This window comes from Bradysia coprophila, unplaced genomic scaffold, assembly GCF_014529535.1.
Source record: "Bradysia coprophila strain Holo2 unplaced genomic scaffold, BU_Bcop_v1 contig_350, whole genome shotgun sequence".
NCBI lineage: Eukaryota > Metazoa > Arthropoda > Insecta > Diptera > Sciaridae > Bradysia > Bradysia coprophila.
This window is the reverse complement of record NW_023503608.1, coordinates 6,577,436-6,594,877: the sequence shown is the minus strand read 5'-3', so window position 1 is coordinate 6,594,877 and position 17,442 is coordinate 6,577,436. Positions and strand designations below refer to the sequence as shown.

The window sequence follows — 17,442 nt, the reverse complement described above, 5'->3', positions numbered from 1 at the left end:
ACAACGAAAGCTCTTTTTTTACGTCATGCAAATAAAACCGTCTCCTGCACCATTATCAGCTAGGATTGCTATATCAAACAAAAGCGGAAGTGGAAGGAAAAATTTAAAAAAAAAATATTTTTCAACATTTTCCTACTGCAAAATGGAACTGTTAACGACCTCTGTCGCACATGAGCAGAGTATCACCAGATCGGGCATTTCATGCTGATTTAAATGGAAAAATACAATTTCACCGAGCCACCCCAAACGGAAGAGTTTTGATCCGTTCAAGTCTCACAGATATGATATGGTAGGAAAAAGTTTAAAAAAAATATTTTTCAACATTTTCCCACTGCAAAATGGAACCTCGAATGGAACTGTTAACGACTCCAATAGTATGTTTCTTCGTCGTCAATTGTTAACGTTAAAGATGAAGAAGGACGACAATTTGGAAGCACGTCTATTCAAATTCGACAATGGAATTCGTGAAAGAATGTTTGCTGGATTGCGACACCAATAGAAAAACGAATACATTCAGCGACGTACGCATGGAACCGAAGAATGTCAGCGAAGACTATCCTACTGCAATGGCAGCACACAGCAAGAAATCAATTCAATGTTTCAACTGTGGGAAAAGCGGTCACTACCGAAATTAATGTCCAGAGAATGCAGATCAAAATCGTTGCGCCAATTGTTGTAATCACAGTTCCAATGGTTCCAATCGAGCACATTACGTTCAAAGCGATGAGAAGGATGGTAGAACTGGTTTATAAATGATTACCTCTCACATTCAATTTGAATAAAAACAATTTTGTTCTTGCTACCGTTGATGGGCTTTGAGGGACTATTTTCAAAGAGGTATGGTGGACATAAAAACTTAAATTTGGAAGTTCCAGTTTCTGAGGTTGCACTTGTGTCAATAAAAATATCATTTGTTTTCTGATTCGATCATTCATTGTATTTGCGTACACAGTCAATTCAATTAAATAATTTAGGAATTCATTTCTAAAATAAAAACAAAAAATAAATAAATACCGCAAACATGCACGATATCCAATGACTGGGCGGTTTGTTTGTTGTTTTTCTTTTTTACAATAAATGACGTCGTAATAGCAATGTGCCTTATAAATTACAAATAATCTAATCACTAAAGTATATCATATGCTGAGATGATTCAAACGAATCATCTGTCTCCCCATTCTGGAAAATGATTCTATCTAACGAATCATTCGTCTACCAAGCCTGGCCACCTTCATTCTCATATCCCGTATTATGTGAATGTAATCGACAAATGCTTCGCTGCCCATTGCTGAGTCCACAACCCGTGTAAATTTCAGGACGGTGTCTTCGTCGTAACTGTTTGAGGCGAGTAGCTTGAAGACTGTAAATTGATTGTTAGAGTTTTATTCGTTGGAATTGGTGGAATAAACTTAGTGTTTGATGTGAAAGTGCATCAATTTTGCTCAGATCTTGTCTTTGGAAAAAGGTTTTACAGAAATTTTCCTGCAGATACAAATGAAGTAACAGATTGGTTTTGTTGCAATTTGCAATTCTAAAAGTATCAAAACGTTGGAAATTTTATAGACTTCTGAGGACTTTAGAAGGATTTGCATTCTTGCAATTGAAAATATATAAAATGTGTCTTCATGAGAAAATGAGCGATTCAAAAAAAAAAAACTTCGTTGTCAAGACTCAATCGATTAAGAACGAGCAATCCACAGACAGAAAGAACACTCACCCTGATTGATTACGTTCCACAGTTGATAACCAACGTCGGTATCACAATTCAAACGCATTGGTTTCATTGGAGACAACACTATTGAATCCATTACTAGAACTGCCTCGGGTACGAACATGCGATTTAGTGTCAAATTCAATCCGGTCTGCTTCAAGGTCTCAGCTCGGGTGTTCAATTTTTCTATACAATTGGCTAATTTATGTGCAGCGCCTTGGGTGATACTCAAACTTTTCAAATGTTCTTCCGTAAATGTAAAGATTTTCTCGTAGTTGACGTTCTCGAACACCCACGTATACTTGTGCAATCGATGACTCTTCAGCCATTTACGAATGTTTCCCATCCCAATGGGAGTACTATCCGAATGGTATCCGGATGAAATAGATTCTATCGATCCACTGATAGTTTGGCTTCTATGATTCGTTGGTGCTGGCACAGCGGGAATTTTGAATATAAATCGATCATCGGTACGCTGTGGCGGTTGATTTTGTCCTGCACCTGCATAGAACGAGTCGAACTGTGTTACGTCCGAAAAGGATAATCCTGGATTAAGGTTGCCAGCGAATCGATTTGTCTTAGGGAATGGCGTAAAGTAATCGTTAAATTTGATTGGACGCAGTCTGAAAGGAATGTGTAAATTTTATAAATAATTGGTGCCGAGCGCAACATAATTTTGTCGAATAACCGGTACCCAAAAAACGTAGTCGAAAAAATGATGAATCGATTTCGAAGCTTTCAGTGCTCAAGTTAACAGCTTGTACATGAAATATATATTTGATTTACGAATGCTTTTGAAGGCGTTGTAAAGGAACACCTGGTGGACCCTTGTATGAAATCTTGATTGCATGTCAACAGTTTGGCATTGTTTATTTCAATAGATTTTACCTTTAGATTACGACGCTTAACCGGTCACTATGTGACTTGATTAATTTGCACTTATAGTTGAAGTAATATTCGACTCGGTTTCATCAGATTTCGTCCTCTATATACGGGACAATTACATACACTTACCACATGAATTACTCTACCAATCGATGCGTGGGATGGACGTAGAACATTTATTTAATCGACAAATCGACGAGGACAATTAACAACTACATAACGGAACCTTCTACAAAGCTCGTTTTGGGTTAGTAATTTTTGTACGGACAATCACAAAACCTTAAGACTTAAATGACACAACAAAATTTAAGTCCACCTAATGCTGAAAATCTTCATTCGATTGGTCCAGTAGTACCATCGGCTTTCAAAGTTTCCATAGAAAAATTTGAGTTGAAATTGATTTCAATAATGACTTCAAAGCTCCAGGAAATAGTTTTGTAATCCGCAGTAGCAAGCACGCAGAGAAGAAAATTGTTCAACGGTTCTTCCATCTAGTGTGGGTAACATCGTCAAAAGATTACAGCTTGAATTTCTTGTCACTTTTGCAGAGGAATGGTATAGCTATCAATGACACGCAACAATGACCCACTAACAAAAAATTTGAATTAACAAAACAAGTTTTCTTTCCACTTTCATCAATATGTGTATTTTCACTGGTTTTTCTTGTTGTTTTCTTTTCAGTTTTAATTCTTTAAACTAAATTTACTTCGACTTAAGCTAGATAATAAGTCCAATAAATAGAATTACTTAAAGTTTACTTTAATAAATAATTCAACAAATCTAAATATTCTTTTATAGACAAGGAACAAAATTACAATTCTTTTTGAGTCAGTACGCACACACATTATACATAATACACACACAGGATGAAAAGTAAAACCGTTATCAGAACATATAGGTTATTGGCAGACTATTCCTTACATTCTGATATTTCCGTTTTCGTTTGATCTCATTTGATGAGAAATTTACATTTTTGGTTTTAAACCTTCAATCTGAACAAATAGAAAACCATCCTAAGGACCAACCTAAATAGAGGCTCCGAAGCGTAATATATTACCATAATCTCATTCATTTGTGAGTTAAGAGTATTTGTAACAATTCGTATCGACGACACTCAATTGTACACGGGTGCAATTTTCCTTATTATTATTCTGTAACGAATGGGCAAATAATTTTACTTTAACAGTGAGGTAATGTGGCTAATCCCTCACTAGTGAAAACCTTTTCCCTCGCTCGTAAAGTAAAACGTTATACTTTACATGTGAAATAATTTGATATCTCGTATCACGATGAGTAAAAGTACCTCGGGCTGAAGCCCATCTGGATACGAGATATCAAATTACTTCACTGGTACAGTAACGTCCTATTACACCCTTGCGGGTCGAGAATAGTTTGTTACATGCTAAATGCGTCGAAAACCGTACTTTTCATGTTTCAAGCCCTTTTTTCGGCGCCATCAGAAAAGTAGAATTTCTGTGTGATTATTGACCTCGGCTTTGCCTCGGATTGACAAAATTCACACGAAAATTGGACTTTTGATAATAAAGAGTTATGATTTACAGCGAGTCCCGATTCCGTGCAGTTTTGTAAACTTGAGATGGTTTTTCATCATCGGATGCTATTGAGCATTTGCTTCAAATCCTGTTTCTTATATACCGTGTGTACGGAACAATATCATCTTCACATAATGGATGAAGTGGAATTTGAAGTAAAAGAAATGTCCCAACCTGTACATTTGTTATGAAACAACATTGAAATTTTCTTGATTGTAACTCTACTATCCGCTTTGCGAATTGTCTTAAGCAGAGCTGATTTACATACCACTATTTCTCATCCCTCTGGTATCACTTTCTCGAGAATTAACTTTGAACTCGTGTCGATATTCGATACCGCGGAAAGGTATAATTTGCAGACGCGCTTTCCTATCTATCAATTTGTTTCAATTACCATGAGTCACGAGAGCGCAATTAAATCCATGCGTCTACAATCGTTTGATTTATAACATAAAGGGACAAAGGTTTCACATCGCTGGTTTGACGATAATATTGCAAATATTTCGCAAATCCCAGAAGTTAAACTTAAGAAATGTAATTCGGATGGCGATGATGTGCGGGGACCAGAGCCTATTTTCCAGAAAATGGTTTCTAGAAAGTTATAAAGTTTCTATTTAAAAAAATCAATAAAATGGACCCGGCGAAGACATCACAATAATCTTTGTGGCCTTCTCTTCTCAAGCAATGCGAAAATTAATCGAAAAAATCGAAGAAAAATAGGGGAGCTCAGTCTCTTTCAATCATAAATCGTTTTTCCTACCAGGCATTGTGTAGCTCACAATGCCAGACTATCAATTTTTGTTCACTGGGTGTGTCTAATCAAGAACAATTCATGAAAATTTAATTTTCAAGAGTCCTAATCGAGCTTTCTTTTCTAAAAAGAAGTCGTGACATCGATTGTCTCTTAACGAATGTCCAAGACAATTAAAATTTGTAAATCTAATAAAATTTCGTACCAGCCGAAATTTCCAGTTCCCCTCAGTCTGCCAACTTAAAATCTCACAATTCATTTGCGACACATTAAATGTTTTATAAATTCACACGACCAACAACAACAACAACAACAAAACAGAAAAATTGACAAAGAAACGAAAACGAGGAGAAAAAAAACCTCAGAAGAATTTACCTTTGCCTGTGAATGTTACTTGATGTCGATGCAGACGCTTCATTACTCTTGGAATAATGGATTTTTGGTGGAAATTGACTTTTAATTCGTTGCATATTGTGACGACGCTCCTTCAGTAGATTGATTTGAGCAACGAACGCTTCATTATGCATAGCTTTGTCCAGTATATACATCAATTGGTTGACGTAGTTTTCGTCCTGAGGTACAATGTGTTTGGTAGTAATTTTTGTGTAAACTGAAATTGAATGTCGTTTCGTGATTAAATTTTGATTTTTCACTTCGATTGCGTGATCAACTCACCCAAATCTACCACCTTTAAGAACTGTGTGGGTACGTCCTGTTTGTCAAATGGTTCGATAGGCTTCATAGGCGTAATAACCAATGCGGAGAGTTCCTCCAGCACTTTGGCAACAGTAATCTGTCCACACAATAAATCTTTTTCCATCTGACTCAAGGCAGCGTAACGCTCCCGCAGTTTTTGTATGTTGTTAACTAACTTTTGTCTGGCACCCTTTGTAACGTTCATCAGATGATCTTCGGTCATTTCCATCATTTGTTCGTAGGTTTGGTGTGAGAACAGAAAAACGTATTTATGCAATCGCAATGATTTCAGCCACGGTGTGATATTACTCATGCCGACGTGATGGCGTTGCGGCCATTGAAAGATTGGTTTGGATTCATCCAGCATGGATATGTCGGATCCACCAAAATTCAAAGTACTAATGCCGGACAGTGAGACGCTTCGTTGTTTTTCACATGCATTTTGTGTGAACGATGTCCGTGTCACTGGGCTGGTGGTTGTTAAACTGTTTGATCGGCGAGTTTTCACGTGCTCCAACGTTCCCGGGGAAATTAAATGCTTGGTTAGGCCGGGCAATGTGACGAAACCGAGCTGTGTGTTGGATGTATTGGTGTCGTCGACATCGTTGACAATTTTGCCATTGTACAGGAACGACGTATGGCGGTCCTCTATTTCATAATTATTCACTGAACTAGAAATTGAGGCAGATTTGTGGCTGCGGTAGTCACTGTCGTCAGTATAGCCACGCGTCAAGTGGTGAGAACTGCCCCATGGTGATGGCGGCGGTATCGTATCGGTTGATTTGGATTGTGGTGGAGCGATTGCCTGCCAATTGGACGGTGTTGATGGATTTGTTGGTTCACTGGTGGGCGATGCACCGTTACGATAGACAAATATATTCGGTTCGTTGGTACTGATGTGATTTTCCAAGACCTTCAAATGTTTAACCACCGAACTGAAAATGAATGAGATCGAGTTAGGACATTGTTATCTCGACAGGAAAATCTAATTGACCCAATTTCACAGAAATTTTCCTAATTGTTGCCATACAATGAGAACAGTAAGATGTACAATCGACGTGAAATTAGAAAATAATTTACCGAAATTATTGAAACTAATTGGGTAGCGTGCGTAGTATGACTTTGGCCTCGTGTCACTCTATGCACTTAGTAAAGTCGGTAGACAATAAATTAATTGGTTTTAGAGTGGCAATAAATGAACGAATGTGAATTACGGTACGTGCCATCTGTGGAACGAAGAAATTTACGTTCAGTCGAATTGTAACCAAGGAAGAAGAACGACATTGTAAAGGGCTGATCAAATTTTAATCGACATCATGTGAACATGGAATACTGTAAGTATATTACTATATTAACGATTAACTGTACCACAAAGGATATGTTAGTCGTCCTCGTTAGAAATTTACGTACAGGCCTCCATCGCGAAGAGTAGATTTTACTGGATTTTTCGTGATGATCTATTACAACAACTAATTTATCGATACAATGAAGAGAGTAAAAAGCTTTCGAAATTAATTAAAAAATTTAAAATTGGGGCAAATGGTAACACAATAGGTGGACGAAGCATTACAATTCCGTTTTCAGTATTCAAATTGGGAAAAAAATGCGGAAGTTCAATTGAGTCTAATGAGGATGCTGTCTTTTCCTCGATCGATGTGAATTGTTTATTGGTTGGTCTAAGTAAAAAAATACTTTTTCATGCTTCGGGGCCGAAAATGAGGGCAATTTTTCGAATTTTCTCGGGTTTCCGGCACTCTGCATGAAAACTCACATGTGCACCTGTTTGGGACGGTTGATTTAAGGTACTTTCGCTTGTAGACCTCACTTCGTTCGGCCTACAATCCGCGAAATTGCCAAAAATCAATCGTTCAAAACAGGTACACAAATGACTATTAGCGATGACCCATGTAAAGGGGTCAGTACTAAGTGGTACTGAAATATTTTGACGCATTTTCGAATACCGAAAGGTTGCACAGAATTTTTTCGTCGACCCTGTAAAACGGTATCGTTGTACTACTTCAAAATTTCTGTTTTGTCGACTAAAGATTACACAATGCGTCGACCCTGGATGAACAATTTAAGCTAACCTCAAACTATCATAAGCTTTTTGAAGTCTGATTGAAAGTCAAATAAAAAAGAAAAAGTTACCACAAATGTGGACTGACATGTGGGCAAAGTACTTTTTGTGCACACTAAACACGTAACAACCACCAACCACCGGTACGGAATCATATAATATTTCAATTGTAGAATAACAGAAGAATTTGAATGGCCACAACAATGGCGCAAATTTGATTGTGTAAACGGACAAAAGTATTTTTAAAATGAATGCGAGCACAATGAAAAATGAACCGTTTTGTGCGGAGGGAAAAAAAATTGTAAAATTTCAATTGCCACATTTGTCGCACATTACGATTTTAAAAAATCGATAATTAGTTTGCAAGAAAAATGAACGATTGGTTAACATCCGAACGACATATTAAGTTCAAGGTGAGACGGGTAAAAATAACACACCATCGCCGTAAAAAAGCCATCATTTTCTAACTGGCGCGTCATTAAAAATGTAATGGAAAAACGGAACATAATTTACAGTCGGTCTTTCGTATCAATTAACTTGTCAGTTCAATTGATTGTATCCAAGAAATGGGAAATTATTCTCAATGGGGAATTTATTCTTTGCTTGATTTGAAGAGACAGGCAAGTGGAAAATGGAAAATTTTCGAAGGGAAATAATTGGAAGAAAAAATTGAATCGAAACACTCACCTTCGGTCGTCGATTGAGAACGCTGGATGGATTAAAACGTAGCAAAATATTTGTTGAACTAAAGTGGAACTAACAATTCGTCTGGTAGCGTCGCTAACGGTCATAGGTATAAAATCCAAGTACGCCGATTTTGCCTCATCATTACCGATCGTAAGTATTGGCATCATTTTAAGTATATCACGGAGAATTTCCTCTTTTTTATCGCAACATTTGTCGATATTGTCAATGCTGCGGTCGGATGCAAAAAATATTGATTCGGTCGTCAGCTGCGTTTCGTTGTACTTTAAACTTTTGTACGTCTCACTGAGGCTGTTAATGTATTTCGCACAATTGGCATTGCGTTCCAGGATTTTAGCCTGCTCTTTGCATTGAGCTTGTTGCAGGCTCGTCTCGATGACCGATTGCAGGAGTTTGGTGAGCGGGAACGGTACTCTTTTCAATACAGCGAACAGCATGACCGCCCGTTCACAGTCATTCCATTGTTGGAACAGATCTATCACATTGCTTAGCTGTTCCGAAAATATGGTTGGTGCGGTTGCATTTAGTTTACTTTCAAATTTCATGATGATTTTGTCAAAGTAAAGTAGCAAATAAACAGAAAATAATAAACAAATCCACAAATAAAAATGATATTGATGGGCGTGCTGGGTCAAATGTAAAATGCGAAATCAATTTCGGATTATTTGCTTCAACCTGCAAAAGAAAGAAGAAAAAATTCGCGCTCAATTTTCGGTGAATAAATTCGAACGGTAAACTTCAAAACAATTGGAGAAGGACACAATATACACAAAAGAGACGAAGTAAAATTGTATAGAATTGTGGTCTGCAACATGACGACCTTGTGTGACTGTGACACCAAAGAAGTGATCAGATCATGGTTTTCAATTTAATTTGGAAAATTACGCAAAATTACTGCGTTTCCATTGGATGACAAAACGAAAACAGCAAAAAAAAGTTTGGCAAGAAAAAAATTCCCCAAACAAAAATCTGTATCACTTTTCAATATGGCGCACATTTTATGTTATCCAAAAATTATTGTTTTTCCATCGGAGGCTGTTTACGCTCCATAATTACCATTATCATTTTGTTTAAGGTACCGTAAGCAAAATACTGCTTTGAATTGAATCAAAGAATTCGTCCAAAGAACAATCAAAATCACAGATTAAACCCCAAAAAGTCTTCGTTAAAACGAAATTCACAAAACTAAATCAAACTTTGGAATCGTGAAACTAATTGAATTTTTCGCAAATTATTTGGCTTACCTGCAACTAGGTATATGATGATTAACGGACATTCACAAACATCTCACAAATTTGTAAAACAAAAACGGAGCACAAGTTACGTTCCAATCATATTGGATGTAATCAATCTAATGGTCAAAACGAACTAAAATGAATTATCACCAAGTAAAATAAAGAGTTCGGTGATATCTGGTTGAAACCCCAAACGAACTGTCAAGATGATGAGATTTACAGCGACATCTTCAGTTTTATGTGCAACATGCAAATCTGCAAATATCGATAATTTTGAATTTAAGGAACAGAAACTGCTATTGAGAAATAAATAATATTTTTCTCGTAATTTGGTCCCTTTGAATGAAAAGTTGTATATGCATCTGATGTGGACGGTAGATCTTAGGCACTTTCTTCTGTCGTTCTTACTTCGTTCGGGCTACAATTCGCGAAGTCGCCCAAAATTTACCGTCCACCAACAGATACGCAATAGTACATTACTTAGCAATGGGACAAATTATGATAATAGCACTTCTTATGTGTTTACCGACCTCGGCTACGCCTCAATCACACAAAAAGTGCCATTTCACAATTTTTGTCCCATTGAGATGGAAGTCATTTTACTCAAAAACTTGAGGTAAAGTTTGGCACCCGTGGAGTAAAGTTAACTTTACCGAGGGAATGGAAATAATGTTTTCTTCACGGTAACCACGCCAACACTTCCCTATACAAAAATTATGACCAAAATTTCCCGGTGATTCGCAACCAACTTCCCGGTGACGTCAATATGATTCTGTTGCACTTTCGTAAAGACTTTAGTGTTAATCTTTTGTTGTCGTAATCTTTTCAGGACTTTCTAATGTTGACTTTTGAATTTGTGGAAGAGACACTTTGTTGAGAAGCTAATTTCTAATCTTCTCCCAGTCATGTTGGCATATAAAAATAATTAAAAAAACTTAAAAGTTCTGACTTAATTCACCTAAATTAATTAAGCTAAAAGTCGAAATCTATGAAAATTGGTTGGCACACACTCTCGCCACGAGTGGTTGAGCTTAGGAACAAATTGAAAATTTATTTCAATTATGATTCGCTAGACTTATTCGTGTGCAAATCGGTAAAGCGAGCCATGGAGACAGCCTGATGAGAAATGGTATTTTTCAACTGTAAAACGTCAAAAGACGTATTTAATTTTCTCACAGATCGAAACATTGGTCGAAATGTCTTATTTGAAAATTGGTTTTCGATGATGCAAAAATAAAGCCGTTGCCATAATTTGCATAAGAGACTTAGTGAAAATTTAAAATAAAAGTATCCTTTATTTAAATTTCCCTCATTTAAAGTCCATCATGCAAATTACGGCAGAATGGTTTACCTATTTGAAACTACACAGACGCCAAAGTCTTAAGTAAAGTTTCCACTTAAAAAGAGCACTCCGTCTAGCCTCCGTATACATGACAGTTGTAAAATAGAACAAAAGAACTGTCACGCAAACGGAGTGGAAATTTGCAAAAAAATTTAAATTCATAAGCCTGTAGTTCGTTGTATATAAAGTATAATTGATCAGAAAGTCTCCATTATAATCAAAGTAAAGTTTGAATAAAGCAAAATTGAATCGGATCTAATAAAGCTTCCCGATGAGTTCTTCCCGCTAATCAAGACTTTTAGAGTCCTTTCCGCTCATCATTCATTAATTTTATGTGTAAATTCAACGCACTTCAAGCATGAGTGATACTCTAAATAGAGTACTGAAACTAGACAGTGAATCATACAAACGTAAAACATTTTCATGTAAAATAGAGTACTTTCAGCAGCTATGATCACTCACACTTGAAACTTGGTAAATTATTTTTGTTTACTTTTCTATTTCTCTTCTTCTGTTTTTGTCTTACTGTTGTGGGTCATTGAAATTATGCACAAATTTGTATAAGAGTTACCCCTGCATAATGGGAAAATAAATGATGAATCATAAAGACTTCCCTATAAGCTGATAAGTACTCATCGGGAAGTTTTTTTCAACAGAAAGAACTTATTGGGTAGTTTTCATCATCGGGAAGTTTTTTTCGATGACTACTTAAATCGGCATCAGCGGGAAGAGCTCATTGCGAAGTTTGTATCAGCGTGAAGAACATATCGGGAAGTTCTTCCCGCTGAGTACTTCCGGCTGATGTAAATTTCCCAATTAGCTTCTCCAAATGGAAAAAACTTCACGATGAATACCGTACGATGGAACAAACCTTCCTATAGCGATATTTGTAATTGTTTTTATATACATATTGACCATATTCTTTCCCTTGATGGAAAGAAAAGGAGAGAAATATTGCCAACTAAGTTTACTCGCGGGTAAAATCACAAAGTGTGAGACTTGCGTTGCGGTAATTATTTCAATACGATTAACAGGAGTTTTGTATCCCACAGAAAACCGTTAATCTGTTCACGTGATGACATTCGTGGAATTGAATCTTTCGCAAGCTAAAGAGAAAAGTAAAAAACCCACAAAACACATGAACAAAATGACCTCGATTTTACATCATCAAAATGGCGGCAATAATCTGCACGGCGATAGTAAGCTGAACGAGTACAGCAAATCGAAAAATTCCACTAACGGACGCATTTCAAAGTCTCGACTGAGCCATCCGCGGATCAGCTTTTCGAAAAATATTTTTGACGTGAGGGGGCACATTTTCCTCGAAGGTCTGACCCAAACGACACTATCGTTTTGCCGTGAGACCACTCTGCATGGAATGAAGTATATTGTCGCCGACATCGAAGAATTGGGATCGACATTCAGCAAGTAGGTTTAGCTCATCTCATTCGAATAAATTTGTTGTTTTGTATCATATTCAATGTACCAATCCTTCTACATATCAGACAGAAGAGATTGCGGAAACTGATAAGTTTAACAGTATGGGCCAGCGCTGTAATTGTTGGAGCAGTGTTTGCAAGTTGAGGAAAAATTAATTTTCTTTGAAAATAGATAAAAATTGTTTTTATAATTATAGTCGTTCTGATGGGCTTAGTATGGAACAGGTATGGATCATTGACTAGCCTATTAGATGTATCATAACCAATAATTGCTTGAAATATGATGAAAAATCCATTTTCCATTCAATGTGAAATAGCGCCGAATAAACCGACCTTGGAAGGTCGGTTTATTCGGCGGTACATTTCAGTTGATGGAAAATTGATTTTTTTTGTATTTTCAATCATTGACTGATGTATCATAACTGATGTATTGCTTGAAATATGATGATAGGTTCCAGACCACTCCGACCATTACGACTGTTGAAACAAATAACTATCCGATATGGAATCTTCCGTTTCCAGGTTAATTGTTGATCGCTTTGCTATTTACGTTTTATATTTTACTCTAATTTTTTTGCTTAAATCTTGTAGCCGTAACCATTTGTAAGTATATTGAGCTGGAAATGCTCCTCTCGCTGTTTTAGTAAAATTCACGCACCAACTATAAAAGAGAGGCCCAATATTAGCCGCGTTGTCAATTTTTCATGACTAGTAGCACAGCCCTGCTTCTAGCATGAACATAGAAAATATTCGGAGGCTGATGAAATCACAGTAGGCACTGCGTTTCTGTTGTTACAGATATGACTTGCTTTCGTTGTATGAGTTAAAACATACAATACAAACAATCCTAAGCGGTAGCTCTTATCACTAAAGCCTCCAAATTTGACACTTGTCAATTCAGTGTTCATGCTAGTAGCAGTGCTGTGCTAGTAGTAATGTTCTAGTATTTCTCCCAATTTCAGGTAATATAAACAAAGTGTATGCCCCAGCCGCTCAAAATATTACGGATAAATTGTAAGTATATCAGAGATTGACAGGTATATTTTCTCTCTCTTCTCTCTCTCCATCTTATTTTCCCAAAAAGATGTCCACAAAGAGATCATAATGAAGAAGAGTAGTTCAGAGAACGATTTTTCATTTTTTTTGGAATAACATTATTCCAACAGATTAAGGAGCGTTCAAAAATGACCTCTGAATTTGGGGAGAGGGTAGTCTACGAAAACAGACACTCCATACAAAAAAAAAGTTTTAAAACCCTAAAAATACACGCAGAAAACCTAATGCTAAACCTAATGCTAAAGAACGTATTATGTAGTTTTTGTAATAAACTTTGTAATGAATTGCAGAATCGAAAAAGGGTTAGAAAAAGAAGGAGTGCTCGAATTCCTTGAAAATTTAGCCAAACTTATAACTCCAGAATACATTGATGCTTTATATCTGAAAACTTATCAAATTCTGGAGGAAATGGGTTACACAACGGACAAACTAGTAAGTTTTATGTGCCGAGTTGAATGTAAAATTAAAAAGTTTTTAATTTGAAATCTTCATCAGATGTTTGAATTGATGCAACCATGTAATCTAATGATAAAAAGTTGTGCTTGGCTCGGAAAAGTAAGTAAATATCGCAAAAATAAATCTTTTCAATTTTTCATTCAAAAGTTGTTTCAATTTCTTATTGTTCGACAAGATCATTCCCTGTGACACAATATTTCGAGTTGCAAAGAGTTCGGAAGGATTTTGTTGTTCATTCAACTACAAAGCATTAAAGGATTCGCTGGAAATGTAAGCTTTTCAGTTGCAAATTTGATAATTACAGAAAAAATTTGCTTTGAAGAAACACAGCAAGTGATACTGTAAACGATCAGTTGTCCAGTCCCATTTACCGAGTCACTGGTGCTGGCGAGAATGTCGGTCTGAGCGCACGTATTCATGTCGATAAGGAGTCGTACGTGGCATATAGCAAGTCGTTCTATGGGTTAGTATGATCAAAGGGGATATAAATGACAATGATGATGAGCACAAAATTTTCAGAGCCAAGGTGCTCATTCACGATCCGGAAGATTTTCCACAAACCGAAGTGACCACATCTATCGGACAGCCGGGTTACGACCTAGCGATTGCCGTTTTACCATCAGTTATCGTGAGTCAGCCACAAATCAGAGGTCTGCCGCAATTACAAAGAAATTGTCTGTTCGAAGACGAGGTTGAGTGAGAATTGAAATGAGATTCTTGTGCGGTTCTATCGAAATTATTTCTTGTAGAAAAAACTACGCACCACAAACAAATACAGTTTCCAGAGCTGTATGATCTTCTCATGATAAAAATTGGCAATTAATGACAGCATTTTATATAATAGGTATGAACGAGTGCACTGTGGATACAATCTTAGCAAAATGTGACTGCTTGCCGTTTTACTATCCAGAGTCAGGTAATGCGATTTGTTTTGATGATCCGACACGCATATGGAAAAAAACCCACACTGTTAACCTGTCACATACGGCTAATCATCTGTTATGGATAACGACGACAAAAATAATGTCAAACTCTGGGGAATATTGTCCTTTATATAGGAAAATGCATGTTAAAAAAACGAAGTACAAGATTTTAAATCAACCGATTAAAAATACTTTGATCGATGGAAGTAATAGACCCGATAATAATACTGGTCATATGCTTGCCGTCTGTAACATTTTGACTCATTATATAAGAATTAAAGGAGGTAAGGATGATGTTAAAACAATTTTGATTTCTTTAGATATAAGGGTATATGCCAAGAGATATCGTCAATGTTCGTTGCACGATGTCAAATGTCTACGAGATAATCGACATATTTTTTCGAGTCTTCAGCCACCAGCTAACATTGACGCTTTAAATGAAACTAATCTCGGGATGCAGTGCTCGTGTCTGCCGAGCTGTTCGGAACATGTAATAATTCTTTATTTTACAGTAGAGCTCGTTGTTTTGAATGTCGTTTCATTTAGAGATACGAGGTTCAAACCATTTTATCCAGAAGATATCCAGAGGACAAACTGAATTCGACAACGATCAAGTAATACAAGATTGGGAAAGTTAAATTTTCATGATCTCCTGTCTCCCATGATGGTCATGATCTTATCTTTCAAAATTTTCATTTCAGTCAAAAACTAGTCGATTTACACGAAGCAACCACACTGAGTGTTCATTTCAAAGACTTAACTTGCATAAAATACAGACGAGATATGTATATGACATGGGATGGTCTGTTAGGTGAATTAACAAAAAATTCTCTGTCAAATCTTTTCCTATTTTCCATTTCACTTCAGCTGCATTTGGTGGTATTTTCGGTCTATGTTTGGGTGGATCCGTGTTGAGTTTGGTGGAAATGGTTTACTATTTCACTTTGCGCCTATTTAATCGCGTCGTCGCAATCATACAAAAAGATCAACCACCGACGCGACAAGTTTCTCCTGTGAAAAAACATAAGCCAAATTATAGTGAGAAACAATCAGACTTTGCACCATTGAAAAAGTCGACGATGTCAGACTCAAAGCTACAGACATTTGGTAAGAATATCATCGAATATGAACCATTTACTGTTCGTGCGAAGGGTGTCGATGCATTCAAAAAACTTCAGAGTCAGGGTCATAACAATACTTTTGTAGGTGAGAGATTTTATTTGAAATAAATGATTTGAGATGGATATAAGTAACGGAAAAAGTTTTTCTATTTTGTTGAATAGCAAATCCATTTTTTCTTATTGAGGTTCGGACTAGTTCACCAACTATCTTTTGAATTCGTAGAAAATCCATTATCATTCTTAACGTTACTTTAGGTAAAACTTTCTGACCTTCGTCACATAATATTAAGTCGGGTATGTGGGTATGTCTCAACCGGTGTCACCACCGAACATTTCGTTTTGTAATGGTGTCTGGGCAGTTTCATCATTTTCCTTTTATTTCGATTGTGTCGTTTGAAATGCTGAAAAGTCCAGATTTAATTACACAACAAAAGTGACAAACAAACGTCACGCATAATTTCACTCGCAGCACCACACGAAAATTATTCATTACCTAATATTTACGGAGATTGCGATTTCCGCACAGCAAATAACTCACGTACTTGGCCATTACTGACTAGTGTGATTATTAGTTATTTGTGTATCTGTCGGTGTATCTGAAAAATCTCAAAACTCCCTCATTTTCGGCCCCGACACATGAAAAAGCCTTTTATATGCTTCCTTCTGCGGGACGAAAGAAAAAAATGTAAACCCACGGTCCGAAAGTGACAGATATGTAGGCCCACGCGGCGGCCCCTTTGGCTTACATTTTTCTGTCACTTTCGGCCCTTGGGCTTACATTTTTCAACTTTCGTCCTACAGCAAACTTAATACGTAACTCTTACGGCCTCTTCAATCGATACGTAAATAACTATTATATGCTTTTTCAACTTTCGTCCCCAGTAGGCAGCATATAAAACTTAATACTTAACTTTTTCGGCCTCCTCAATAGGCGCATTTGTGAAAAGTAGGGAACGTGTTCGATGGCAAAACGCACTTGTGATTTGCAAAGTCACCACATGTGGCGAGTACGAACTTCCCCATGTATTAGATTCGTTGCGGCCTAACAAACTTCCAACTTCAAGATGGTACGTACGAACTACCAAACAAAACAGGAGGTAAAAATTTGAAAAACCGAGTCTTCCTGTGATTTGTTAATCAAATCCCTCAGAGTAATTATACCTAGGTACCAATTATACCAATTTGGGGAAACATCGAGCGTATGCAATAATAGTAATTTATGCAACACGTTATGCGAAAAGATGTTGTTTTCATCACTAGGTGTGATGTTATCAAATGAGCAATGCGAGTTGTTTACCTTTCGTCACTAGTAATAAAAAGTTGTTTACTTTTCGTAATTAAAGTCGAAATGTAAGGCCACCAGTGAAACCAGCTGAACCAGTCAAAAAAAAGACCCCTCATACGCTAGAGTTGTAAAAATACATTAGGTATACCACGGTAGAAGTTGTGCAAAGCAAATGTCCTGACGTTGAAAACTTTCGTATATTTTTTT

General features: G+C 36.7%; 2 protein-coding genes across 2 annotated transcripts; one reads left to right on the top strand and one right to left on the bottom strand.

Annotated features, from left to right (window-relative positions):
- Positions 1-914: 914 nt before the first annotated feature.
- On the bottom strand, positions 915-9,816 carry LOC119080406 (protein Smaug). The gene is made up of 6 exons (XM_037188737.1): positions 9,623-9,816; positions 8,361-9,053; positions 5,576-6,531; positions 5,276-5,510; positions 1,718-2,334; positions 915-1,360 (listed from the first exon to the last, which is right to left on the bottom strand). The coding sequence occupies exons 2-6, from the start codon at positions 8,921-8,923 to the stop codon at positions 1,197-1,199; spliced, it is 2,535 nt and encodes an 844-aa protein (XP_037044632.1). The 5' UTR covers positions 8,924-9,053; positions 9,623-9,816; the 3' UTR covers positions 915-1,196.
- A 2,197-nt stretch (positions 9,817-12,013) lies between these two features.
- On the top strand, positions 12,014-16,096 carry LOC119080418 (sodium channel protein Nach-like). The gene is made up of 17 exons (XM_037188758.1): positions 12,014-12,383; positions 12,461-12,534; positions 12,592-12,619; positions 12,846-12,916; positions 12,986-12,997; positions 13,357-13,408; positions 13,741-13,882; positions 13,946-14,005; positions 14,082-14,176; positions 14,229-14,369; positions 14,426-14,597; positions 14,656-14,695; positions 14,751-14,822; positions 15,150-15,319; positions 15,376-15,443; positions 15,531-15,640; positions 15,697-16,096. Exons 1-17 carry the CDS (start codon positions 12,031-12,033, stop codon positions 16,056-16,058), a joined length of 2,022 nt encoding a protein of 673 aa, XP_037044653.1. The 5' UTR covers positions 12,014-12,030; the 3' UTR covers positions 16,059-16,096.
- Positions 16,097-17,442: the final 1,346 nt, after the last annotated feature.

What these genes read in the sequence shown, in the direction of transcription:
- LOC119080406 (XM_037188737.1), bottom strand. Translation starts at nt 8,923, where the DNA reads ATGAAATTTGAAAGTAAACTAAATGCAACCGCACCAACCATATTTTCG. An exon ending in TTCTCAATCGACGACCGAAG is followed by an intron (nt 6,532 to 8,360) that starts GTGAGTGTTTCG and finishes ATTCATTTTCAG; the next exon opens with TTCGGTGGTTAAACATTTGA. An exon ending in AGTAACATTCACAGGCAAAG is followed by an intron (nt 2,335 to 5,275) that starts GTAAATTCTTCT and finishes CATTCCTTTCAG; the next exon opens with ACTGCGTCCAATCAAATTTA.
- LOC119080418 (XM_037188758.1), top strand. Translation starts at nt 12,031, where the DNA reads ATGACATTCGTGGAATTGAATCTTTCGCAAGCTAAAGAGAAAAGTAAA. An exon ending in TATAGCAAGTCGTTCTATGG is followed by an intron (nt 14,370 to 14,425) that starts GTTAGTATGATC and finishes CAAAATTTTCAG; the next exon opens with AGCCAAGGTGCTCATTCACG. An exon ending in CTGAATTCGACAACGATCAA is followed by an intron (nt 15,444 to 15,530) that starts GTAATACAAGAT and finishes TTTTCATTTCAG; the next exon opens with TCAAAAACTAGTCGATTTAC.